Consider the following 27,982-nt stretch of genomic DNA (forward strand, 5'->3'; position numbering starts at 1 on the left):
TGTAAGTACCTGGCAGAGGGCGGTGTAAAAAAATTCCAAATAAACAGTTTATCAGGAGATCCATTGATATTCTACACATATAAGGTTAAACATGCCTTTATTGTTATTCACAGAGAAATGAAAGTCGTCATCTGCATTTCTATAGGCCATGGGTCTCCGATTGCTGTGTTACAGGTGCAGGTTGCACTGATGAGCTACATCTGGAAGCTATCTGGCTCTTGTTGTCAGGAGTTGGGTGGACTTGACCAGGCCTGGTCAGCTACTCCAGTTTGTTTCCTTATTCTTTGCTAGGTTATACATTGTGTTGATCATTTTGTTGTTTGTTTAAAATGAAAAACATTTCTTTGGCAGACTACTATCGTGGTCTCCCTTTCTTTTTCACTGTCTAACAGCCGGGCTGTAATGGCAGTCAGGTTGCTTCACAAACTACTAGCTCAAGAAGAGATCGGATGCGTCTCTAACACTGTTTTGATGATTGGAAGGAGCAGTCTTGCCGCCACTTAATTTTGTGCTCCCTCAGTGACTGTGGACACTTGGAAAGAGTGTAAGCATCAATTAGGATGCTTACTAATTCGGCAGTATTTTTAGATATCTGCATCTGCATCATTATAGCTACAGTTTAAAGTACAGTCCGCTGGTAGGCAGTAGCTGTGGCGCTAAGATGAAAAATATTATCAACATGAGCAATTTCACATGCGGTAGAGTAATCTAGTGCTGCACAAATTGAAAAAAGGAGAAGAAACCGAAGTAGCGTTTGCATTAACATAAAATAAAAAAATAAAATAGCAGGGATTTTGCTAATGATTCATGCAATGTCTTTGACAGATAGCAAAACAGATGTTTTACATTTAAACCTCCACAGGGTACATTTAATAATTTGAACCCTGTTGTGGCAGATGCAAAATCAAGGGAAAAAAAGTTAATGATGTTCACACTCTTCAGTGTGTTCGAGTTGAGATGTTTTACTGTTTATTGTAGCACTAATATTAGGCAGTTTTCTAATTAAATGAATTTGTGTAGGCAATTTCACATCTGATCATGTCAGTTATCAATTTAGATCATAACAACACCTGTATTGTACAAGATGCTATATTAAAACATAGAAGAAATTATCAAAGACTGTGGGAGGAAAAGAAACTAATTATGTTAACCCAGCTGTATGTGGTGAGAAGTTTCTCTTTACTTTATTGATAAGACAAAGTAGTAATCAGTGGTAATCAGCCACGGTGGGAGGCAGACCTACAGATTTACTTATGAAACATTTCATTCTATGAAGTTTATTTTTGTTCTTGTGGCATTCCACACAATTAGTAGAAATTATTTATAAATGTTTTTGCATGCCTTACGTCAAAGTGAAAAGGACAAATTTAGCTGCTATTTGTGACTTTAAGTGTAAATTGCAGGTAAAATCCTTTAAATTTATGAGAAAGAAAATAAGGGAGAATCCAGAAAAATGTCCTCACGTGTCACTGTTTGTAGATACGCCAATACAACATTTATCTTCAGGGCTGTACATCTCATAACTGAGAACTGTGAAAGTACCTTAAATTAAGAAATGAAAGGTGTATCTATTCATTTTATATTTAGAGGTGCACAAATGAGTTGGAACATATAATAGGTAATTACTGTAGCTACAAAAATAAACACAAAAAAATAAGCACATACCTGTAAGCAGGAAAAATCCAAGTGTGGAACAGTAAAACCTCCTCATTTCTGTTCAGTCTTGTTTACGATCATTCAAGCCCCAGTGAATATGTGTTCGTATTACTGTTTAAGCCAACTGAGCAGAAGGTATCGGTTGTTTGCAGACACGCACAGATGGTGTCATCCCTTACAGAGGGCTTTTGTCCTCTGCAGTTCATTTATACGTGGATTAGATTTCTCTGTAACCGTTCCTTTTACAGTCACTGCAGGTACTGCGTAGTCAGGTACAAAAGATGTTACAGTATAACAAATTACATCTCAATTTAACGTACTAATTTTTTGTTTAACTATGATATTAATAAACTATTTCGAAAGTGGCACAGATTAGTGCTTACATTACTGACATTATTTCTAAAGAATTAGGGTATACCTTCTCATCTGCTCTTTAACTCAGTGATTCGAGAAGTCATTTGTTGGGAACTGAAACTTTGTATGACAAACCTGAGATACATTTTTACTTAAAGTGAGTTGCAACAAAATATCATATTCTGTATTGTCATTGTCATCCCTAGAACTACTGTACATCACTATCATGGCTAAAAACTCAACATGGCCTAAGGTCTAAAAACAATCTGTTTTCAACATTGTTGATGCCAGCCTTTTCCACAAAAGCTTTCCAATCACAGGTTGGTGCGAAATTGCACATAGCCTATACCCACAAACACACTCTCAGTCACCTAAAATCACAACCTCAGACCTTTTCATAATATAGTGTAGCTAAGGTGAAAGCAAATATCATTCCAGTTCCAATGGTTGTGCAAACATTATGCTAGCAGAGTTATAGCTCTGATCTTCTAATAGTGGCTGTGCTCAACATTGAATAGTGAGAGCAGCACTGTAGTGCAGTGGTTAGTGCTGTTGTCGAGCAGCAAAGAAAATTCCACATTAAAATCCTGGACACAGCCCTCTCTGTGAGTTTAAAATAATCCTCATATTTCAAAGACATGCAAATTTGGCAGACCCCCAACTTAGTCTAAATGTAAACATTCGCAATAAAACGCTAATTAGTTTATTTCGAGATGATTTGTCCTTCCAGTACTGTCATCACGAGAATCCATACACGGTAGTTTTTTATCAGTAATATATACAGAACTCAACTGCACTTTTCTGGAAATGAAACCCCCAAAAAATATACAAACCGACCACACATCTAAAGAACCAAAAAATAAGAGATATACCAAAGGCCGGCACAAAGTAAAAAGACCCTTTAGGACACACTCTTTATTAGCGTTGCGATTATGGTCACATATAGGTATGGCTGACAAAATTGCCTGTAACACCCCCTATTAAGCAAGCCGTAAACTCCATAATTTGCCTCATGGTAAAGAAGAGACGGGTTAAGTAAATGCCCCTATGAAAATCCATAAACCGCTTATCCGTGTCTCACTTCAAATCCCATCAGTATGTTAATGCTGCCTGATCAATATCAGTCCTTCACAATCCAGCAATTACCGTTTGTATCACTGTATAAGCAAGCTCTTGTTTGATTTAGCAGTGTATTCTGTCATATATTCAGAATTTAGTATTCAGACAAATATTTTCTGCTATAAAATATTAACGATATTCTAATCTTATAACTACTGTGGCCGACGGGCAAACACATTAGAACTTAATGAAATGTGTGTGCTTTTCTTTTTGCATCATTTGTGTATTTGCAGCGCGTTTGTGTATTTGGTTGTGTTGTGTGTCTATGCAGCGTGTTTGCTGCGCATGTGTTGTCAAATGAATGACTGAATGTTTTCTTAATTCGCTTGTGTTTTGTCCATTTGCATGTGTTTCATAAAGTTGCAGTTCGTGTGCCCCTGTCGGCCACCGTATATAACAGACGCTTAAAGATCAAATTGACTGCACGTGCACCTCTATACACAAGTGTTTTTCACGAAAGCACGACCAAATAAGGAAAATAAGGACAGCCAAGAACGTTGCTTATGTTTATGACCTTGTTTATGTAGATGAAGCAATTAGGAGCAGAATCTTATTCAAATGAAATAAATCTTTGAATCTTCTCAAGACAGCAAAAAAAATCCATATAATTTAAAAATGATAGATATAGATTGGAATCTAAATTAACGATGAGAGTTTAAAAAGAAAAAGAAAAGAAAATGATTATTACATTTTATGATACCAGGAATGGCCCAAAACAAAATACAGAAAAGAACAAGACTGATAATAAGCGAGGAGATTATAAAATGTACTGGGTTCATGTGATGAGCTTCATACAGGCGTGCAGGATCTCAAGGCCCTGCAGTTCTCGGAGTTTAGTCACATGTCTGGAATTGAAGAAAGCAGTTAATTAAAAGAAAGCACAGTGACAGTGTGTTCAGTGAACTAAAGATCAACACATCCTCAACACACAGCCGAGCTTTGTAGTCTGAAGAAGGTACAGTAAAAATGGTCCCGGGAACAAAGAGACATATTTGCTGCTGCCCTCTTCCATTATTAACGATAGTACAACACAACAATTATACTCACATAATCAGATATACACATACACACACCACGCAGCACACACACACACACACACAACCATTTGTACACTTTCAGGTACAGAAATTGAAGAAGTATCACATTATAAATACTTGGGCATTATCATTGATCAATCACTGTCTTTTACACTGCATGTCCAAGGTTTGGTTAAAAAACTGAAGTTGAAGTTAGGTTTTTTCTTTAGAATCAAGTCTTGTTTATCGTTTAAAGCAAAAAAACAACTTGTAAATGCCACATTCTTGTCTGTTTTGGACTATGGTGACATTTTATATATGTATTCGACCTCCCAGTGTCTTCACGCTTTGGACACGTTGTTTCATGGAGCCTTAAGATTCATCACAAACTTAAAAACTCATACTCATCACTGTTTGCTTTACTCTCGGGTCGAGTGGTTCTCCCTCTCAATCAGGCGTTGGATGCACTGGCATCTTTTTATTTATAAAGCAGTACTAGGATTACTTCCTCCTTATCTGAATGCTTACATCCTCCCGAGGTCTGCAGGGACATATCACTTGCATTCACAGGATCTGTTTTTATTGTCAGTCCCTAAAGCCCGCACTGACTTTGGTAAAAAGGCTTTTAATTTTGCAGCACCATCTGCATGGAAGCAGCTTCAGAATGAGCTACAGTTGAAGGAGTTGGTCTCACTTTATTCTTTTAAAAGCTTTCTAAAAGATCTTGCAGAAAGGCAGTCTGTCTGTCATTGTTTTTAAATTGATTTAGGACCCAGATTTTCTTTATGATGACATTGGTGTTTGAATATGATGAGTGAAAGTGTGTCTATGTTTTTATTTCGTTATTGTCTTTGTATTTATTGAAACCAAGCTGCTGCCACTTGCCAGGACCCTCTTGTAAAAGAGATTTGTAATCTCAAGGAGTTTTTTCCTGGTTAAATAAAGGTTTGAATGAATGAACACACTACCGGTCAAAAGTTTGGGGTCACTTAGAAATTTCCATTCCACTCCACCAGCTGAGATCAGTTGCATTGTTTTTTCAACCAGGGCAGCAGTTTTCAGATTACATTATGTGCTTACATAATTGCAAAAGGGTTCTCCCTTAGTTAAAGTTAGCCTTTTAAAATGATATCAGATTAGTAAACAGAATGTGCCTTTGGAACATTGGATGAATGGTTGCTGATAATGGGCAATGTAGATATTGCATTAAAGATCAGCCACTTCTTTCTACAACAGTTGAGAACTCTTTTGCAATTATGTAAGCACATAATGTCATCTGAAAACTGCTGCCCTGATTAAAAAAACCAATGCAACTGATCTCAGTTGGTATTCTGTCTGGAATGGAATGGAAAGTGACCGGTAGTGTACAGTGGGGCTCGAAAGTTTGGGCACCCCAGGTAGAAATTTGTATTAATGTGCATAAAGAAGCCAAGAAAAGATGGAAAAATCTCCAAAAGGCATCAAATGACAGATTAGACATTCTTATAATATGTCAAAAAAAGTTAGAATTTATTTCCATCATTTACACTTTCAAAATAACAGAAAAAAAAATGGCGTCTGCAAAAGTTTGGGCACCCTGCAGAGTTTATAACATGCACCGCCCCCTTTGGAAAGATGAGACCTGACAGTGTCATGGATTGTTCTCTATCATCGTCTGGAAAGACCAGGTGATGTCAATCTCAAAGGTTTTAAATGCCCAGACTCATCTGACCTTGCCCCAACAATCAGCACCATGGGTTCTTCTAAGCAGTTGTCTAGAAAACTGAAACTGAAAATAGTTGACGCTCACAAAGCAGGAGAAAGCTATAAGAAGATAGCAAAGCGTTTTCAGATGCCAATATCCTCTGTTCGGAATGTAATTAAGAAATGGCAGTCATCAGGAACAGTGGAAGTTAAAGCAAGATCTGGAAGACCAAGAAAAATATCAGACAGAACAGCTCGCAGGATTGTGAGAAAAGCAAGTCAAAACCCACGTTTGACTGCACGATCCATCCAGAAAGATCTGGCATACACTGGAGTTGTGGTACACCATTCCACTATAAAGAGATACTTGTACAAATATGGTCTTCATGGAAGAGTCATCAGAAGAAAACCTCTTCTACGTCCTCACCACAAAAATCGTTTTGTTTGAAGTTTGCAAATGAACATATAGACAAGCCTGATGCATTGTGGAAACAAGTTCTTTGGACCGATGAGGTTAAAATAGAACATTTTGGCCGGAATGAGCAAAGGTACGTTTGGAGAAGAAAGGGCACAGAATTTAATGAAAAGAACCTCTGTCCACCTGTTAAGCATGGGGGTGGATCGATCATGCTTTGGGGTTGTATTGCAGCCAGTGGCACAGGGAACATTTCACAAGTAGAAGGAAAAATGGATTCAATAAAATTTCAGCAAATTTTGGACGCTAACTTGATGCCATCTGTGAAAAAGCTGAAGTTAAAGAGAGGATGGCTTCTACAAATGGATAATGATCCTAAACACACCTCAAAATCCACGGTGGATTACATCAAGAGGCGTAAACTGAAGGTTTTGCCATGGCCTTCACAATCTCCTGACCATAATTGAAAATCTATGGATAGACCTTAAAAGAGCAGTGCGTGACAGACAGCCCAGAAATCTCAAAGAACTGGAAGACTTTTGTAAGGAAGAATGGGCGAAGATACCTCAAACAAGAATTGAAAGACTCTTGACTGGCTACAAAAAGCATTTACAAGCTGTGATACTTGCCAAAGGGGGCAGTACAAGGTATTAACTCTGCAGGGTGCCCAAACTTTTGCAGACGGCATTTTTTTGTTTTCTGTTATTTTGAAAGTGTAAATGATGGAAATAAAATCAAACTTTTTTTGACATATTATAAGAATGTCTAATCTGTCATTTGATGCCTTTTGGAGACTTTTCCATCTTTTCTTGGCTTCTTTATGCACACTAATACAAATTTTTATGTGTGACCAGAGCCAAAACATCACATTATCACATTTCAGTGAGGCATTTCATCTCGCCTATCAATGGTCCTTCAGGCTAGTTTCTGAAATGCAATCAGCGGCATGTGGTTTATAGAGTGAGGTAATAGGGCACCTGGGCTCAGATCGACACAGCTTCCCCAGAGCAATCGCTGCATTTTGACGCACAGCTGTCCTCTTAGCGTCCCCTGCAGCGTGGCGCAGCAGCAGCAGCACAATATCAGTGCCCAGCAGGGTGCTGGCAACTCCCTCCAATTCAAAGCAGTGGGCCAAGCACAGGGCTGCATTTCCTGACACCATCTCATCACAGCTGGAACCCAGCAAATGACGTAAAATAGACAGCTCTGTGTAGAATGATAAATGTATAGGGAATAAGAAGGGAATAGCATTTTTGAATTAACAAACACACATTTAATGACATGGGACTCAACAGATATACTGCACAGTGCACTCACATTCATGCAGTATGCATACAAATGTAGACACACACATACATATACTTAATTTGCATATTAGGTCAACCCTACAATATTATTCATAAACTAATGAAAGAGCTTGTAAAAGAAATGGTAACACGTCAGTCATTTCTCACTTTTATCAGACTTCACCAGCTCCTCCCGTGCCGAGTGACTGGCAGCAGTGCACACAGTCAGAGTCTTAATGGCGTACTTAGTGGCAGTCTGCCCTGTTCCCTGGGTAGGCAGACACAAAATCAACAAGACATTAAACAATTTGAATGTATGTTTGTAAACTCTAACATCATGCCGACAAAAACTAAACTGTAGTGGAATTAGTAGAAGAATACATACTTCAAATATTGATCCCATTCAGAAACGTTAATATAAGTACAGAACTTTATACAAAAGTAGTTGTTTTTTCAATAGCATGTTTTCATCATGTCTTTAGATCATGACAGGGAATGTTTAAGGGTATATGTCATCATGGGCCATTCTAAGAATAACAAATCAATTTAAAGATGGTTGGGAAATACAAATAAGTGTTGATGTTTTCACAGATACTTGTGCTGTACAGTATGTACAGTTATGCACCTTGAGCAGCCTGCGCATGGTCTGGACCACATTCCCCTGAATAACGTGTTGAATGGCCTCAGGGGACTGAGGGAGGACAGTGCTCAGCACGCCCGTGGCTCTCTGGAAGACAAAGAAGAATGTTGGCATTAGAAACGGAGATAATTGAGGACAGAGAACTATAGAAGAAGAAATAGGGATGGGAAAACACAGCAGAGAAAAAGACAGGCTAGCAGAGGATCAAGAGAAAACTTCTGTGGGAGAAAGAAAGCTAGCAGAGAGAAAACCAAAGAAAACCAGCTCCTACTGGAGACAAAGAGAATGGAAGCGTAGTTGGAAAAAGATGGGGAATAGGAAAGGAAAAAATGTGAAATCAGTAGGCGTAAAGGCCTTTATGGAGGGTGTTTGCAGCAATAAAGTACAGAAAGTCCATTGTAAAGATGGTGAGAGACTTGCCTGAAAACATATTTGACTGAACATAAAATGATAGTGAACCTTTCAAGGACAGGATAATAAAAAGAAAAGATGATGAGAACAAGCATAAGATTAGAAGCAAATAAGATCTAGAGGTCACACATGGGTGCTTTGTCTTGCAGAGGAGATTTGTTGAATCACATTTTTTAACAAAGTAATTTGAGGGCACAAATAAAGTAACTTGAGGGCATGAATTAGTCAATAAAGATGACAAAATAAGTGTATTTAGTGTGCAAATTAGTAATTGGAGATAATTATTTGTAAATCAAGGGCTCAAATTACTCAAGTGATCTTTTTGATAATCTTCCCTTTTAACCACTGCAGCTTTCAGCTGAGTATCACATTCATAGCAGCAGCAGGCAGCCATTTTCCCAGAATACCGATTAACCTACTGTGCACTGCCTCCCCAGTAGAGGTGGGCAATATGGCAAAACGATCATATCACGAGCCCAAATCCAAGTTAAGAGCCGACCACATACTCCTACTACAGCTCCAATGTGATTATGTTGTTGCTTCATGTCTGTTATATTTGTTAAAAGGAATTTGTTTGTTAACACGATGGCCAACTTTTTACGGCAGTAATACTATATGTTAGGCTGTGTGTCTGTCAGCTTGTTTTGGAGTTATTTAGCCTCCTAGTGGCCTAGTCTTTGAATGTTTACAACATGTTTTACTAGAGTGGCATTTTCTTTCACGGTTGGTGCAAAGTGACTAAAATAGAATTAAATGGCATGGGCAAACTAGGTAGTTTCTAACACTCCTTGGCTCACGCATGCATGCTCCTTACACCTCCTCTAAAGAAAGCTAAACCTAAATGGACATACATTTTATTTTAAAGCAGCAATATTTTGGGTTTTTAGCTTTGTTGTAACCATTATGAAGTATTAGAGAGGAAAGTGAAGTCAAGATAAGACAAGAACAGAGAAAAACTTTCAGGATATTCAATAAAAATGTTGAAATCAGGTGACAATGAAGAAAAAGTTCCAGCCACGCAGTGAGTGAGCACTAAAACTGAGGAAAGTGACAGATGGTTGGAAGTGTGAAACTCTGAGGGCATTGCATAGGCAGTGTGAAACTGCTCTAACAGCCATTAGCACAGACAACAGCACCTGGAGCTGAAGTTTTAATCATCTGTAATGACACATATATACAATTATCTGAACATTATGGATTGCTGATTCCACCTTTTGGGGCACATTGCCAGTGTGCTCACAAGAAAAGGCCCATTACTCAAGACAAATGTCTTTTAATTTCGTCTAGTTACCTGAAAGGATGGTTTTATGCCCTAAAGGATGTATGGAAGTTTGGAAAACAAACAAGAGAAAGTTTTAAACAAGTGTCTTCAACAACTGTAAAACTTTGTCAGTACTAATATTTTTCAAACCTTTCTTGGTCCGACACAGTAATACAACCAGAATGGCAGTTATGATACAGTGAAGCAACTACTGTACATATACACTCAACAAAATTATAAACGCAACACTTTTGTTTTTGCCCCCATTTTTTATGAGCTGAACTCAAAGATCTAAGACTTTTTCTATGTACACAAAATAACTATTTCTCTCAAATATTCATCTCACAAATCTGTCTAAATCTGTGTTAGTGAGCACTTTTCCTTTGCCGAGAAAATCCAAGTTTCTGGATATTGGCAAGACCTGGAACACGCCGTATACGCCGATCCAGAGCATCCTAAACATGCTCAATGGGTGACATGTCCGGTGAGTATGCTGGCCGTGCAAGAACTGGGATGTTTTCAGCTTCCAGGAACTGTGTACCGATCCTTGCAACATTAGGCTGTGCATTATCATGCTGCAACATGAGGTGATAGTTGTGGATGAATGGCACAACAATGGGCCTCAGGATCTCGTCAAGGTATCTCTGCATTCAAAATGCCATCAATAAAATGCACCTGTGTTCGTTGTCCATAACATACGCCTGCCCATACCATAACCCCACCGCCACCATATACCATTACCTATCAGGGAGGGAACAATTGGTGGTTTTAGGGGGAGTACTGTCTGACCCTAGTGTAGTTGAATGTGGAGTTCCACAAGGAAGTATCCTCGGGCCATCCTTATTTTTAACATACATTAATGATATGGCAGACTCCTGTTCATTGAATTATTTGTGTACGCTGATGACTCGGCACTTTTAATGTCTCATAAACAACAATCCACACTAGAGAGTACCCTGAGCTCAGAGCTATCTTCTGTAAACAACTGGCTGATTGACAATATGCTGTCACTACATTTTCGTAAGACAGAGGCCATCTTGTTCGGTTCAAAATACAGATTGAACAGATGCTCGGAATTTAGGGTCATTTTGAATAATGTTGTGGTCAGTGCAAAAACGTCAGTAAAATACCTGGGTTGCATCCTAGAAAACAACTTGGATTGCAGGAATATGGCCAATAAGGTTTTGAGTAAAGTCACAGGGCTCACAAAGTTTTTAGCCAGAAATTCTACATTTTTAGAACGGTCAACAATGATCATCTTAGCTAATGCCTTAATTTTAAATCACTTTGAATTTGCATGACTCAAAGGGAGGCTGCAAACAGCACAGAATAAATTAATAAGAGTAATTCTGAATTTGGGCCATAGGTCTCACATAGGTAGGTCACAATTTGTTGAGCTCAACTGGCTCCCTGTGGAGTCTCGTGTTACTATGTTAAGACTGACCATGATTCAGAAAATATTGTTTGGTAGTGTCCCAATTTTTTTGTCGTGTCTTATAACTAAGGTAAAGGACACACACAATATTAATAATCGTGGCAGCATATCTGACCTGTGTCCTTAATTTTAATTAATTTAATTTTTTTAATTTAAGACAGTGTTAGGGAAAGGAACCTTTGCCTATATGGGGGCAGTTCAGTGGAACAAGTTAGATCGTCATATTAAAGTCATTTCCAGCCTGAACTCTTTTAAAAAGAGCATCAAGGTCTGGTTACTAGAGAGGGTTGCGGAATAGATTAAAGGGCAAGTTACTATTTTTATTTATTTAAGAAAAATGTTTTTATGTTATGTCATTGAGTATCTTGTCTGTCCTGATGTGTGTTGAGGACCACAATGGAAATAAGTCTTGGACTTTATTGTGTTTTTATCCTCGATTGTATTTTATGTCCTTTTATCATGTGTAAGGCACTCTCTTACAATTAAATAAATCAAATCAAAAAACCACGGGCCACTCGATCCACAATGTTGACATCAGCAAACCTCTCACCCACATGAAGCCATACACGCTGTCTGCCATCTGCCCTGTACAGTGTAAACCGGGATTCATCTGTGAAGAGAACACCTCTCCAAAGTGCCAGACGCCATCGAATGTGAGCATTTGCCCACTCAAGTCGGTGATGACGACACATGCAGTCAGGTCGAGACCCCGATGAGGACGACGAGCATGCAGATGAGCTTCCCTGAGATGGTTTCTTACAGTTTGTGCAGAAATTCTTTGGTTACGCAAACCAATTGTTGCAGCAGCTGTCCGGGTGGCTGGTCTCCGACGATCTTGGAGGTGAAGATGCTGGATATTGAGGTCCTGGGCTAGTGTGGTTACACGTGTTCTGCGGTTGTGAGGTCAGTTGGATTCTCTGAAACGCCTTTAGAGACGGCTTATGGTAGAGAAATGAACATTCAATTCACGGGAAACAGCTCTGGTGGACATTCCTGCAGTCAGCGTGCCAACTGCAGAAATAGTTCTTTTGTGTACATAGAAAAAATCTTAGATCTTTGAGTTCAGCTCATAAAAAATGGGGGCAAAAATAAAAGTGTTGCGTTTATAATTTTGTTGAGTGTATGATGTGTTTTTCTACTGGGCGCGTCTGCGCTGCGTTCCAGAGGCACTGTGACCCCCACGAGCAATCGCAGCCATTCAAGTCAATGCTTGATATTTCAGCACCCGCGTCACGGCGCGTCCCAGAAGCGTGGGTGAAGCTGCACTCTGCTCCAATCAAGAAACGCACTAGATCTATTTCATGCGAGCCGCCCTGCGTTCGGAAAGCTGGTGGAAAATCAGGGTAAGGATTTTTCAACCCTCCTGAGTACTGTAGTGTAGTGCTAAAGTAAGGTTCACTCACAGTTATGACGCCTCCGTCACTATCCCTCAGCAGACCCAGGCAGCAGTCACAGAGTGAAACAGCATGCTCCTACAGAAAGGAGAGCAAATGTGACTAAACCAATTTTCACATACATAGGTGACATCACACATCATGGCTCCCTCTTCTTCCCTTGTCCATTGGCTTTAAATGGTTTTTACAAAACAGTATATTCTGAAGTGGTCTGGAGTGAATCTTGTGTCAAAACCAGGGATGTGCACAGGTACGGGCTATTGTTGCCCGGGCAACTGCCCGTTTGCCCTGATTGGATTAGCTGCCCCTCTGGCGAAAAAGCCTAAATAAACTTTACTTCTTTTTTTTTTCTTCTTTTTTTGCTGTTGTGGCTGCATTAACATGATAATACGCCCACCATTACTTAAGTTAAATCAAATTAAATTCACTATATCATTCAATCTTGCCTTCAGCGATGCCCTCTGCCCCCAGTCACGTGACTTTGTTTATATTCTCACACACGTAGCAGCGCTAGCACTTTTACCTTCATGTGAGTTTTTAAAGTTGGGGAGATTATGACAAATGCCCTGTGAAAAGTAACCAAAAAAACCCACTTGAGCTTTGAGCTGTAGTCATGTTCAATATTATTTTTTTATCGTTTATCCAGCTGGTCTGGAACCATACTCAACCCACACACCCCCTTCCCCCTCCCCATATTCATGAGTGCCCTGGTCTATGAGTAGTAATGTTTACATGTTACGGTCTTTTATTGTTTCGTTTTTTTCTTTATGTTGTTAAAGTGCCTTGTGATGTGATTTCTGCTGCAACCTAATTTCCCCACGGGGACAATAAATAAATAAACAAACAAACAAACAAACAAACAAACCAGCGTTACTACAATTTGGTTGAGGTGTCAGGCTTTGGCTACACAAGAGCTGCCTGGAGAGAGCAGGGGGGGGGGATGATGACACCGTTGCAAATGCGATGATGATTGGCTGGGTGGGCGGATGCCCTGCTCACGCTGTCTCCCTGCACGCTCTGACTACCACTAAACACAAGACAGAGAAAAGTGCGACGAGCCAGGGAAATTCAAAGGTAGCGTTCTCGAACTGGAAGTACCGGCACTACTTCTCGCTCTTTGAAATTAAAGGCAAGAATGTTTATGTAACATGCACGCTATGCCCAGGAAAAAAACTTTTTCCACATCTGCCTCAAGCAACTCGAATCTTATGAAGCACCTCACGTCAACACATGCTAACACGACACTTGTTGCTGCTGCTAACCCAACCCCATGCCCAAATGCAGCTAGCGTGAGCTCCAGCGAAGGAGACTGAGCCACTCTGTTAAAACAAACAACGCTCGATTTTTCGGGTCAGCAACATCTTTGATGTTAAAGATGTTATAGAACGTAATAGCGTTATAGAACATAAAAAATAATGTCAGTTACTTTGCTGAGTAACTAATTACTTTTACAATGTGGTAACTGAGTTACTAACTCAATTACTTTTTGGGAGAAGTAATTTGTAACTGTAACTAATTACTTTTTTAAAGTAAGATGACCAACACTGTATATATATATATATACACACACTACTGTTTATGTATGCACTACTGTATATAAACATAAATATTATTTTATGGTGTCAAATCATAACATTAATTATCTCAACCAGAATTATTGAGTGCAGCCACAGTCGAAAGGTCAACTGCCTTTTTTCCAGATTAGAGCAATAGCCCATCCAAATGTCTGTGCACGTCCCTGGTCAAAACATATAATTCTTTTAAGGTGGCCCCACCCTGAATGACAATTCAGCTCAACCTAAGATACAGTATCATCGTTAAGTCAGTTAATACAGTGCCCACTATTAAGATGGCAAGAGATAAGGACAGAAGTTGATTTGACTCATAGCCATGCATAACTGACACCCCAGGCAAGGTAAATATCACACGTCAAGTATCACACATCACTTGTCTTACCTGAATGATTGGAGAGGTGATAGATGAAAGGTTGATGATCAAACCAAGCATGGGGTAAATTACTGCTTTGTATTCACATGCACTGCACTGCCTCTGCAATGACAGCCAACATAATCTACACTGAATTAAATGCATAGTGAGTTTAAAAACCAGCTAAACATTTTCATAATAGCCAAGACAGACTATATCAAATGTCTAATTGTGTCATTCAGACTATACTGTGGTGTGTGATGTACTTCTTGTAATTAAGTGCTATGGCATCTGAATTCAACTCAATGAACAAGTGATTTGTACTTTTCGATGCAAAGACTCCAGTCTGTGAAGATACTAACAATGGCTTCCACAAAGGCCTTCCAACATTCTTGATCATGAGCAAAACTGTGACAGATGACGTCATCTCGAGCCAGACAGCCAATAGCTGATATCAGTGATGCAAGGACATGCTGGTTGGACTTGCTTATATTGCTCTAAAAAATGAAGAAAACAGATGTGCAGATTTGCCCAGAGACACACACACACACACACACACACAAACACACACACACACACACACACAAACACACTGATACATATTCAGCGCATACTGTAAATCAATATGAAACTTTGTATCTACAGTACACCTCTTACCAGTAGTTTTGTGAATGGCACAATAACAGAGTCTGTCAACACGTCCCTTAGCTGAATGCAAAATCTGTAAGAAAAAGTATTTGAAAAATATTTCTGATGTACATGTAAGATACATAATATGTATCTCAGAATACATCTATAAATATGCACAATGGTTAAAGGCCTTCCCCTATTAAACAAATAAGTGTCTATGGTGCATCAGAAACCACCAGAGACCCAGACTGTATATAGAGAGATTTGTATGATTCGGAATCAATGTGAAATTTTGACCTGTTCTGTAGTGTATTCATTTTTACTCCAAAAATATCCTTGAAAGCCCAACATTGACCCAGCTGAGCCTCTACACTTAAGAGAAACCTCTGTAGGATAACACATTTGTGTTGAGTAACTCTCTTTGAGCTATAGACAGGGAAAATTGATCTCCCCGTTTCACTGCTTGACACTTCGAACTTATTTCCTGCTGTGTTGGAGAGCCTGGGTTGTCCTTTCATGTTTTGTTTTCATGGAGGCACCAGAGAGAAAAACAGGTTGAGAACGGCCTTTTGCTTTCAAGTGACATAAACACTTGGATAGCACATATTGAATTATTAAAGATGTCACACTTTCCATTTCTCAGAGGACCCTTCCTGACATGATGCAACAATGGATTTTAAAGTGCTTGGATGGATATGATGAGTGGGAGGAAACTTGACTATCTGGTGGGTCATATTCTGAATTCTGTATCTGAAAATACAGTGCTGCTCATGAGTATAGGAACCCCTGCTAAAGTTGACTAAAAAGAGGAATAAAAAAATCATCTTTTGGAAATGGGGTACTTTCCATAAGATCATCTCTCAATGCAAATCTAGCTATTTTAATTCCAAAGGCCAAGGGAACTTTATCAGGATGCTTAGTATCCTGGATCCATGAAATAACTGGCCTTTAAAAATAGAAAATCTGTCTGCCTCTATGGGAATTTAACATAGGGGTGTCTATACTTATACAGGGGGTATAAGTATAGACACCTATTTTAAAAAAGAACATTTATTTATTTACAAAACATTATTCAGTCAAAAGAAAATTGGTGTTCTCAAAGGTTGGATTTTTCCTCATTTTTTCAATTAAGGCATTAAGATCAATTTCCAAAAGATGATTTTTTTTATTCCTCTTTTTAGTCAATTTTAGCAGGGGTTCCTATACTCATGAGCAGCACTGTATGTATTTCCTCGTCCAGAGATCAAATTCAACATGTTCTAAGATGTGAGGAGAATAACCGTGGTGTTTTAGTTAGGCTGTATATCAGTAATACTTGTTTTCTGCTGCAAAGTTCTCCAGAATGTTGACCGCTGTGTTCTGCTGCTGCTTTGGTTTTGAGATGCACGCCATGAGGTTCCTCACTAACCTTTAGATCCAGATTAAGAGTAGAGCAAGATGAAGAACAAGAGAGGAGAAAGAAGAGAGAGGAGAGAAAGAGGATGGAAAGAATAATATATCCGTATTATAATAATGGCAAAAAGGAGTAATAGTATTAATTTTTCCTAATTTTTCCTAATCCTCAGCTGCAGCTGATGATGTATAATATATGTCTTGAAATCTCATTAATTTGACATGGCAGTTTGACTGACGATCACAAACAAATCAAATCACCTAAAGCCCCTGGACAGATTTCATTAGAAAGGGAACAATGTGAAATGCAAAAAGTATAGGGATGGGAGGAGATAAAGGAAAAAGTATTACAAAATAATTTGGCTCATTAGAACATACAGTAAGTCTACCATCTCTGTCTACATATTAGTATATTCTTACTCCAGCTATGTTATTGCTCTCATTAGATTAGATTCAACTTTATTGTCATTGTGCAGAGTACAAGTACAAAGCCAACGACATGCAGTTTGCGTCCAACCAGAAGTGCAAAAAGAAGAAAAAAGTGCATTGTTAAATACACAGTATAGACAGGACAAGAAAGAAGTTGCATGGTTGCATTAGTTGCATCTAATGACAACATAAATAAATGTCTTACATGTGCACATTCAGGTTGTCAATGGCCAAACGTCTGCCATGTGGCATCTGTGAGTACAAACATACTAATGCCAGGCATTCTTCCTGCAGAGCAACATGCTCTGATGTTACCAAGTAAACAATGGAGCGTCTGGTGACTGGGCATGTCATCAACATTTTCTGGTTTTCATCTGAAAGCAAAAGGAAAACATGAATGAAAAAAATGCGCTCACTGGACACAGTACCGTGTTATGTTCCCAAAGAAACAAGAACCTAGTCCATAAACCCAATTACATGAACACTATACTTGTGTTGATATGGAAGAAATGCGTTGTTGTTCATATGGTATTAACACACAGACACGTGAATAGCAGTGTAAAGAAATTATCACAGTTGGCACAAACAGCTGATGTGCCCACACAGCTTGTGCAAATAAAGGCTTGACAAAAGAGAAGGTGCAAGTATCACATTGACAAGCTGTGCAGTAATGACACAATGCAATTATAGAGGATTATAGAAGTATTTCAATTACTTCATTTTTCTTTTTATTTCCCGCTAATTCAGTGAGAGCAAATTGCTACTTGGACAAAGACAGAAAAAGAAGTGTAACTCAATAACTACATACCGTTTCCACAACAAATAACCCTCCATAATTTCAGAACAGACACACACAACTCCTGGCTGTCTGGATCCTTTGTTTTCTGCAACAGGCAACTGTAGAGAAAGTAAGACTCAAGTATGCCAGTAAAGATGTATCTCAACACAACATAAAGGATGGAAACCAAATGAAAACTACAAAATCAGAATGTAACACATGACGCATGTCCAATATTTACTTTAGGGTCAAGAATCAGTTAATTACATCAGACACATTCAACATAATTCAACATAAAGAGCAAGACGCCATTTCATTTCATATGGATATTAAGCAATCTTGGTGCAGCAGCAGAGCCCTGTTTGTATGTACCAAAGAGCATTCTACTATCAAAAAATAATGAATGAGGAAAATGTATTTCAGTACGGCTATATATTTTTAGCATACAGTATGCATTGGAACTGATACTACACTTACATGTGAACATCATAATGCACTTTGCCCTTCCATTTATCTATATTTGATGTAAGCACCTTGTGTGACATAGCCACTTGGCCATCACTCACATGCTACTTGAGAAGGCATCTTTTATCCTACTAAGGGGTTTGCAATTGTTGTCTCTGCCCTGAGGAAGCTTGTATGTGCTGCTTCTTGATGGCTGAAGGTTATAGCCTGATTTCTTATCCCATTATCTGTTATAAATTATAACATTAGCCATCTTGACAATACCGTTTTTCTATAAACAGGGTTTTATTTCTTCTTTTTTGCACTTTTTTGGAGACCTGTGCATTCAATACCAGGGAGCACCTTGAATAAAATATTCAGGCTCCACTCCTTTAAAGCTTTCTATAGTAGGCAACAATGCACTGGCCTTCTTTGTGACATGGCTTACATAGGTATTAGTTGGTTGCATCTGGCTATATCTCCCAATAGTATCCTTATTGACCATTTTCATCAAGCTCAGACTACAATTTTGTTGCATTCTCTATTTTCGTGACAGTGTTCTAACTTGAATAATGACAGTGCTGACAATGGGCAAGATGGAAAGTGTGTGACAAGTTAATAATAACCTTACTGATCTGACATGAGGGAGTCATAATTTGTATCTTGTACAAAACACCCCCTCTTTCATGGACAAAACACAGGGCCTTTGCTCATTTCAGTGCTCATTTCCTCTCGCAATCACACAAACAACCAGCGAGAGAGAGAGAGAGCGAGGGCAGGCGGAGAATGATCTCTCTAGTTTAGGCCATCGTTGTCTCTGTATGCCCCTGTCTCTGGTTCCATCTGTCAAAGCTCCACTGAGGGCTGACAGCTACCTCTCCCTCTGGTCTCCTTACCTCCTCACCGTGTCATTGTTGCTGATGATACTAAAGCCATTGTTCAGTCTGAAAAGGGTCTGTCCTGTACCTGTTAAAAGAGAACAGTAGATAGTGTAAGAAGGCAGAAAACTACATATCATCACCAGGTAGCCTTGTGGGTTTTAGAGAAACACAACACGTCTCTCTTAGTTTAGCTTGCTTTGTTCACTGGTTTACAGTCAAGGGCACGAGAGAAAAGAATAAATAAAATGTGTGGACAGATGAAGGTGAAGAGAGGAATGGTCTTTTTTTTCACTTATAGTGAGTTGCCATCTACAGAATGTAGAGTAGGGTAGTGAGGGAGTACTTTTAGGGGGAAAAGCTTGTAATGTCAGCCCTGCTGATATCCTTTCAGTTGTGAGTTATGTAAGTGTTGCCCTTTTCCATTGAATGGCACAGTGAGACAGGTATTATATCATGTGACAGTACACTTTTATTCGTCTAAATGAATAAAAAAGAGTGATTTGATAAGAAACATTTGCCATTCTGCAGTGGACAGCCAGTGCAAAGGAATACAGTGTATTACAAACAGTGATACATACAAGTTAAAACAAAATAGAGAGTTAGCATTACACAATGATTTACTGGTCATTTTATTCGGTTGACTGAGCAACAATCTTCACTTGACCAATTTCATCCGTCTTGGCTGTGTGGTCAAAGTACCTGAAATTATACAAGCCCTGTATGAGAGCAGCAATGGTGTGAAGCATGTCAGAACTACTTGTTTACAGCTTCTTTCTTAGCTGAAATATAACAAATTAAAAAAACTCTGGAGAGAGCCATTGACCTTGACAAATTGTACTGCTAGGTTGTTTTCCAAAAGCCACAATTTCTGCCTTTTGGCAACAGCTAAAACGAGTTACATCAGTGGTGTGGAGTTTCAAAGTCATTTCTTGGGTCAAAATCATTTACAAAAATATCAACAGCTGACAGGAGAGTGGTGAACAACCTGGTGGAGAGCAGCTGCAGCCTGTCTACAATGCCCCCTTTTCATTCAGTAGAGGACTTGGTAAATACATATCTTGCAATCTTGTGCCCAACAAATTTTCCACAAGCACAAGATCACAATTCTGTTTACCATACTAAGAAGAAATTAGGGACGTGAGAGGCATGTTCCTGCCTAGTTTGATTTCACTCTTCTGAAACCTTGAGCAACAGGCACTGTGCTAGTTCTAAGCTAAATCTAGATGTGATCTGTCATCTGGAATCATTTCCCCCATCAAGTTGCAGTATGGGATTTGTTGTATCTTGTTCTTAGTGATACTTTGATGAAGAGTTAGTGTGGGCCAGTGCTCTTTTTCAACAACATTTTTATGAGCTGTTTTTTCTTGCTCAGGGACGCTGCTAGAAATACTGGGTCCCCTGAAAACAGCTCACTCTTGACCAGGGTAGTAAATATAGACGGTGCAGGCAGTGCGGTTACACTGGGGTCCATAGAGAGAGCAGGTCCTCTAATAATGTTTTGCGCAGAGAAGGGGCCCTTGCAAGTGATTCAGATTGCCACCTTGGAAATATGCCTGTGTTCAAAGAAGAACTCATTCAATTAATGAAATAAAAAATGGTGAAATTTGCTATATATGCCTTCAAAAAAGTCCAACCCATCTCCGTCATGGTTTTCATTTCTTTAGGTAAAACAGTCAGTAGCAATCTAAAACTGATATGCTTAATCTACATAAAGTATATAAAAAACTATAAATAAACTCTAAAAAAACACATCATGTGACGAGACGATAACAGCAATGATAATCCTGGCATCTTCCAGAGACGCTGTCCATCTACAGGACCTCAGGCTAGGCTGTCATAAATCTACAAGGCCAACGGACAGATACTTCCATTCACTATCTTAACTACTCTAAATCTGACAGGGTTGAATGCAGGTACTGCCACTGAGGTTATGGAATGGACACCTGTTATCACATGTGTTTCATTAAATTGCACCCAAGACAGCCCCAGAAGGCTTAATACTGTAGTGTTTGCTTCCATCCCATAACAACCCCCCTTTATATCTGCTCTCACAACCAAATACATCTAACATTACCTACACAACCCTGTACACTACAAGCTCATACACTATTTTAATGTCATTTCATTTTTAAAGTTTATTATTCATGTCACTTAACTGATGGAACAGCTGACACTGCTGTCTCTGAACAGCCCACTCAGCAGTTCAGCAACCAAATCACATAATTTACAGTATACACCAAGGGAATGTTTAATTCTGCTAAATGTGATGATCAGAAACAGGTTGCAAATCAAATCATACCAGCACCGAAGGTTTTACTCCTCTCCAGGCATTGCCAAATAGCAGACAACTTGTTTTTATTGATCTGATAATGAAATAAAAACACAAACAAAATTGTTCTGCAAAGCATTTTTTATGCAGCTGTTTAAGTGTAATTTTATAGTGTTCCATAGTGTTATGGTACATATACCTATCCTCTGAGGTTTTGCTCTGTCAGTGTGGCTTTATACTCTATATTGGAAAGGTGCTTTACTGTGACAAGCAAATGGAGCATGAAGAGGAATCACTGATGGACAGTGTTAGGTCTCCGCTTTCCTCCATTGTCATAGAACAAGACATAAAACTATCAGTTTTTGCAGCTGCCCTGTTTCACCTGATGCCATGCCCAAAAATGCTTGCTGTGAGTACTTAAGTGCTATATTGACTGTTTTTTCTCCTTTGAGTCTTCATAACCCTAGCCTGAAGGCTGATAGTTTTCTGATACTTTAAGCCATAGAACCGGGAAATACAGTTGGTGGATCAGTGAAGCAGGTTATTGAAGTAAGAGTGGGTACAAAGAGATTAAAGGAAAAGGATAATTGTAGAAATAAACTTCTCCCAAAAGAACACTTACTGTCAGTAACTGCTTGTGACAGAATCTCCAATCCTCCACAGTAGTACAAGGGAATCTGTCCGGGCCTTGAAAGCTTCTCCAGCAGCTGGGGCACTCTTGTGGCACTGGCCTCTCCCTTGTCAAACTCTTGCATTGCATTCATCTCCTGATTCGCTCTAACCTCTTCCAAATTTACCTGGGTCAGGTGTTCTGCATGGAGAAAGCAAAGGAGATAAATAGGAAAGAAGAGAAAGCAGAGAGTGATCTGACAGAAAGTTATTACCATCATACCACCACAGCAGTAAGCATAAGCAAAAGTATTAGGAATGTAATGCTGCACCACATAGGACAATAGCAAAGAGATGGCAAAATGGAAGGTTAGGTTCTGACCAAACATTTAGCGCAATATGTAGAGACATTTTTCAGAGTTTATAGCTGGATGAATCATTTTCAAAAGTATTTGTAAACAAAAAGCTATAGTATAAAAACACAATTATGGTTATAACTACTGGGAAGGTTTTGGCTGGGCAACAACAGAGTTGACATTAAGCTTCAGGTTAGCATTAAGTCTTGCAATTAAATGGGCTGCAGTCAGTGAGACCACATCACTGACAAACAACTCAACAACCATGGAGAGTGTCCACTCTACTTTTGATGGGCTCTGGTCTAAATTAAATTTGAGGTATATGCGGTAAAACCATTACCAACAATGTATAAATGATTTAATGGAATAATAATCAAACTGAATCATGTGGGGAAAAAACATAGATGTGCACCAACTTAAAATGGTTGGAAATGATACATAGCAAATGAGGGCAGTTATCACTAAAGGACTTGAATATATTAAAGTTTTCCTAACCCCTAAAAAAAAGAATTCAATTTTCTTTACCTTTCATCACCTTTTCCCTTGCAGGTTCAATTTCCACAATCTTTTCAAAGCAGTTTCTGGACTGAAAAAGAGACAAATTTTGATAATTATTGGTTATATGATATGCTTCACTTCTAAACCTCTGGAAATCAATATGATTTTGGTCACTCCAAAATACTACAGTATCTCAGCACAAGAGTGGCATATAGAAAACTATGATGCACTTTACAATACTTGCATAAACAAAGAGTTTAACCAGATATCAATGTTAAATATAAGCCTATTTTCCAGTTAATGTATGCCTATAAAAAGAAAATACTGCTTGTATTCTCATTCTCTATTCCTGGCATACAACTTTCATTATGTAGCCATGTTTCTGCTATAGCTAGATGAGATGTAATGGGAGGAAATCATTCTCACCTCATTATATTTCTTTAGTGCCAGATATGCTTTCCCCATGTGTAGGTACGCCTTAATGCACCTCTCATTACACTGACAGAGAGAAAATGATCAAGTGAGTGCATTAGTTAAAGCGCTTCATCATCAACACATCTACATAATGGTGAATTTATGTCTCTGCTTGACAACACTAGCACAGGAAAACTTCAGAGACACCCTCCACTCCAGAAAAGTGTTACAGATATAATATTACAGAAAATCACAGTTGCTTTATAGAGCATACTTGTCATCCAAAACTAGAGCAAGAATTTTTCATTGTAAACTTGCATTTGGCTTGAGTAACCTGAAGAAAACATAACTCCAAACAAACTACCAAATTAGGAAGAACTCATGAACGCTATTCATTTTTGTCCACTTTTTTAAACACAACCTTCTCGCCAGAGAACATTTCTGCAGTGCTGATTACCTGTATCGTGTATCTATTACTGTTTCTGTTTGAGTGCAGTGCAGTGCAGGACAGAGCATAGCCCACTGTTAACCCATTCAACCCATTTTCCTACTAAACATATCTCCTCTGAGCTCCAAGCTTCACAAAGAATGGTACCTCAGATGACACTATGATGAATGAGATATTGACCCCAGTTCCCAGCTCGGTCTTACCTTCAGGGCCCATTCACAGTCACTGATGGCCTCCTGGTACTTCCCTAGCTTGATGTAAGCCTAAATAGATTTAAACATTGGACAGGTGGTAAGTGGGCATTAAAAAACAGACACAAAATAAACTTGGCCTGAGTTGGCTCACAAAGTAAAGAATGTGATTAGTTGTGTAGCATTGTTTGGTTATTAATATACCACAGAGCAGACTTTCAAGATGCTGGGTCTTTGGAAGGGAACATATTGATAATTAAATTAACTTAATTGCACATTGCCATAATCATATTCAAATTAAAATAGCTGCAGACCCTCAGGTTGCCTTGTGACCTCTGTGAAACCAAATGTTTTTTCATTCTGTTACAGTGAAAGGCACACAAAACCAGCTCCGATTTCTTCTTCTTTAGTCACTTTTGCCCAGAATCTGGGATAAACTCATGGGATTAAATTACAAAACACAATTTGTGTTGTCGTTATAAAACATTTGAAAGATGAAAAACATAGTTGAAGATATTCACTTGTGCTCGGTTGGTGTACAATGGCTGCATGTCCCGTAGTTCAGCCAAGCCATCACTGTAATACTGCACAGCAGTTTCATAGTCTTCTTGAGCAAAAGCTTCATTCCCCTTGTCTTTGAGAGCTGCAGTAACAAACGGTACAACATTTAAAAGGACGTATTGCTTGCCCAACAGAGCAGCAAGTATGCAAACTGTTCACCTCCTACAGCATCTTTAAGGAACAGAGAATCACACACCAGTGGCCTGTTTTGCTTTTGCAATCCTCCTTACACTTCTGTCTTCAGCATCTCTCTCCATAATCGTCATGAAATTCACTGGTAAAAAAAAAAGGGAAGGAAAAGGAAAACTCTTAAACATGAGTGCTAGAACAGAAAAGGAGATAACTCTAAAGATATTTGTCATCAGGCAATACTTCAGATTGCAAAATCCAATCATCAATACTCTCCAGTCTAATCCTAATTTTGCGAATTCAATGTATGCTATGTTAACTTCAATATTAGTGGTTTGACACACAGAGGTCTAAAAGGTTTATGCATTTGCAGTTTAACTGTTATTGATAAGTTTGACCCCAGAATTAATTGAAAAGAAGTGTTAATATGATGAAAAGCTGTTTTATATACAAGAGACATATATAAAACAGAGTAATAACAGCTAATCATCACAGCAACTTCTCAGCATATAAATGTGCTGCACGCTAACCTATACCTAGCAATTTTGCGTGGCTTCTCCCACATTGTCTGATGAATGAATATTAAGTGTAGGGCCTTGGTGGACTAAACAGTCAATACTACAAGCCTCCTATCCACTAAGCATAGCAAGAGGCCTCAAACCACAAACAAACCAACAAAAACATATCACTCATGTCCAATCATTCATTTCCTTTAACCCATAGCAGAACCTTCCTCACCTTGACATACTGACAGTTTGATAAGGGAGTGACGAGTTCACTTCACACCCTTATCAAACCTCTGCCAGCTAACTGGTCTGAGCAGGAAAGTGGGACATAGAGCAAAACATGGTCACCCTCAAAACTAAAATTCCAGAGGGCCACTGTAATGCTAAGGACACACCTTGTAACACATCTCTCTTCATACTATGGCACATGGTGAGTCACCAACCTGCCAAACAGATGCAGTTTATTGATAAATCTCACTGTGCCTCAGGAAAATGTCACGTCTGCTCTAAACTTCAACTGGCCACATAAAAATAGATCTTGAATGTTACAAGAAACTACTTACTGATACATAATGAACAAAAATCAGAACAATCTTTGAAGAAAAAAAAACAGATACATAGAGTATATTTATTGCTGTATTTTGTTTGGCTCAGAGAAACTTTTCATCTACGTCTGCTTAAACAATGTTTAAATTAAGTGCAAGGGACAACCATATAACCCACTCACCTGGACTTTCATTCTGCAGACCCTGTAAGAACAAAGAACAATAAAATAGAATGTTTAAAAAAAAAATACCAATCTAGTCATTACAGTACTTACTGTACATCACCTTGTTCTTTCTTAAATGAAAAGGACAATATTGACAATAAGAAGTTGTGAATATGTGCTCTGTGTGTTTGTGTGATGTGTTGAGAGGGACAGCGATGGCAAGAGAGAGAGACAGAGCCAGAGAGACAGCTTGAGGGACAGACCAAGGCACAGACAGAGAGAGAAAGACTGAGACAGACAGAGAACATGAGAAGACGTGCAACTGTACTTTGGTGACTTTGTGTGCATGTATTTACCAAGGAAGGCTGAAGTGGTGGGTTTGTGTTGATTGTAGTCTTGTTGACTTTTGTCCTGCAGGGTTCATCCAAGGCCGCAATGTAGCAATCAGCTGTCTCCATTGCTTTTTGCTGGACTTCAACATCAATGGACTTTAGATCCTTCACTATCTCACCTGAAGATATATTTTACTGTTTACAGCCTATACTCACATATAAAAAAAAATATATATATATATATACTTTGTTTACCAACATTGTTTATTTTGACTTGATTGAAGTTTCATACAATTACATATTTTCCTAATTCTAACCTACTTGTATATGTTACCACATACAAATGACAACTTTCCAACAACTTCATCAAAGTGGAAATGATCATATAGGCTACAACAAAATAGCTAGCCCGTCCCAAGTATGGTTGCATGAAACAGTAGCTAACGTTTACGTCATTGTACGTAACGTTAGCCTAAGTGGTAACGTTAATGTCTAACTTTTAGCTTTATAAAAACAATGGACTGTCTGAACTAGCTAACGTTACAACAATAATTTGAGTGAGTTGGTAACGTTACCTTAACTTACAGTAACTGCTTGCACATTAGCTGGTAAAACAATACTTGACCCGATTGTAAAGCTATTTAGCAAACTAGCTAATAACGTTCTTGCTCCCCTTGATTCTGGCACAAGATAACCTTAGCCATTTTTAGCGTTAAAAAGGTTCACCGCTATATTACTCACTTATTTTATCAACGTTCTTCAAAAAACTCTCGAAGTCTTCAAGTTTGTCCATCATGCTTTTGCCTTTTCAAGCCTGCTTTTATTATTTACTAAGATACGTAGCTAGCTAGCTCTATTTTGTCTAACGCAAAAATTTCTTCACACTGACTTTCAGTCAGAAGTCTCAGTCAGCGTTGAGTTACCATAGCGACGTGATGCTTTCAAAGCTGCTCGTAAACTCCTCTACTAAACTTAACTGCACACAATGTCATTAACGTTATGCCACAGTAGTAGGCCTATACCTGAATTCAGTGAAGTTGTTTTGTTGGTCGGTTTGTACCATAGACAACAGATAAATAGGTTGTAACCTACCGTCTATGGTTTTAATATCGTATGCAGTACAAAGACTAACAAATAAAACTGTTAACGTTTTTTCAAACAAAAGCTTATAAAACAAAATTTATCAAGACCCGTATCTAATCCCATTGTTTATTCTAACTGTCGATTATCTGTTTCTTAATGCCGTTTTTCTTATCAACTAAATTTATCACTTACCACTTTATCACTTTGCCACAAGTGCACATTGTGTCTCAGAAGTATACACAGCTGTTCAATGTGTGATCTTCATGGCAGCACTTGAAGGCAGCAGGGTTGTCATATTGTTTTTTTAACAAAGCTGTGTTATTAACAAATATAAATAATTGTATGGCTGTCATTACTCTTTGATATTTTATTCACTTGACTGTAAAGTTCTTCAGGGACCCCATTTCCCTGCATATATATTCTGTGCTTCCATACTGTGCTGTGAGTTTAGTAGGCCTACAGAGCGGTAGAGAAAGATACTGTATATCTCCTCAACACTTCAAGGAACCTGCTTTTACGTTAAAGGTGCTCTAAGTGATGTGACGCGTTTTTTAGGCTACAACATTTTTCGTCACATACAGCAAACATCTCCTCACTATCTGCTAGCTGCCTGTCCCCTGAACACACTGTAAAAAAACGCGTTCTCTGTAGACAGCCCAGGCTCCACAAACGGCAACAAAAACAAACTGCGGCAATCTGCCCCACCAGTTATTGGCTGGAACGCTGT

General features: G+C 38.7%; 1 protein-coding gene across 2 annotated transcripts; it reads right to left on the reverse strand.

Annotated features, from left to right (window-relative positions):
* Nucleotides 1-3,699: 3,699 nt before the first annotated feature.
* On the reverse strand, nt 3,700-27,085 carry ttc12 (tetratricopeptide repeat domain 12). Of its 2 annotated transcripts, none has more exons than XM_039821252.1 (21): nt 26,914-27,085; nt 26,197-26,351; nt 25,859-25,880; nt 24,693-24,770; nt 24,457-24,578; nt 23,948-24,007; nt 23,309-23,380; nt 22,910-22,970; nt 22,042-22,230; nt 19,166-19,235; nt 17,856-17,944; nt 17,253-17,421; nt 16,542-16,634; nt 15,254-15,317; nt 14,959-15,093; nt 14,627-14,719; nt 12,680-12,748; nt 8,155-8,256; nt 7,698-7,797; nt 7,221-7,449; nt 3,700-3,974 (listed from the first exon to the last, which is right to left on the reverse strand). In XM_039821252.1, the coding sequence occupies exons 1-21, from the start codon at nt 26,966-26,968 to the stop codon at nt 3,905-3,907; spliced, it is 2,097 nt and encodes a 698-aa protein (XP_039677186.1). In that variant the 5' UTR covers nt 26,969-27,085; the 3' UTR covers nt 3,700-3,904. The 2 variants fall into 2 exon arrangements, with proteins under 2 accessions (XP_039677186.1, XP_039677192.1); XM_039821258.1 differs by lacking the exon at nt 26,914-27,085 and adding an exon at nt 25,527-25,574 and having other exon boundaries at nt 26,197-26,256.
* Between the last annotated feature and the right edge of the window lie 897 nt (nt 27,086-27,982).

This window comes from Perca fluviatilis, chromosome 2 (genome assembly GCF_010015445.1).
Source record: "Perca fluviatilis chromosome 2, GENO_Pfluv_1.0, whole genome shotgun sequence".
NCBI lineage: Eukaryota > Metazoa > Chordata > Actinopteri > Perciformes > Percidae > Perca > Perca fluviatilis.

Excerpts from the sequence above, each read along its gene's own strand:
- ttc12 (XM_039821252.1), bottom strand. The coding sequence starts at position 26,968 with ATGATGGACAAACTTGAAGACTTCGAGAGTTTTTTGAAGAACGTTGAT. Across the intron at positions 24,579-24,692 it reads AAAAGCAAAACAGGCCACTG|CTCTCAAAGACAAGGGGAAT; the intron begins GTGTGTGATTCT and ends TTGTTACTGCAG. Across the intron at positions 22,971-23,308 it reads CACTAAAGAAATATAATGAG|TCCAGAAACTGCTTTGAAAA; the intron begins GTGAGAATGATT and ends TCTCTTTTTCAG.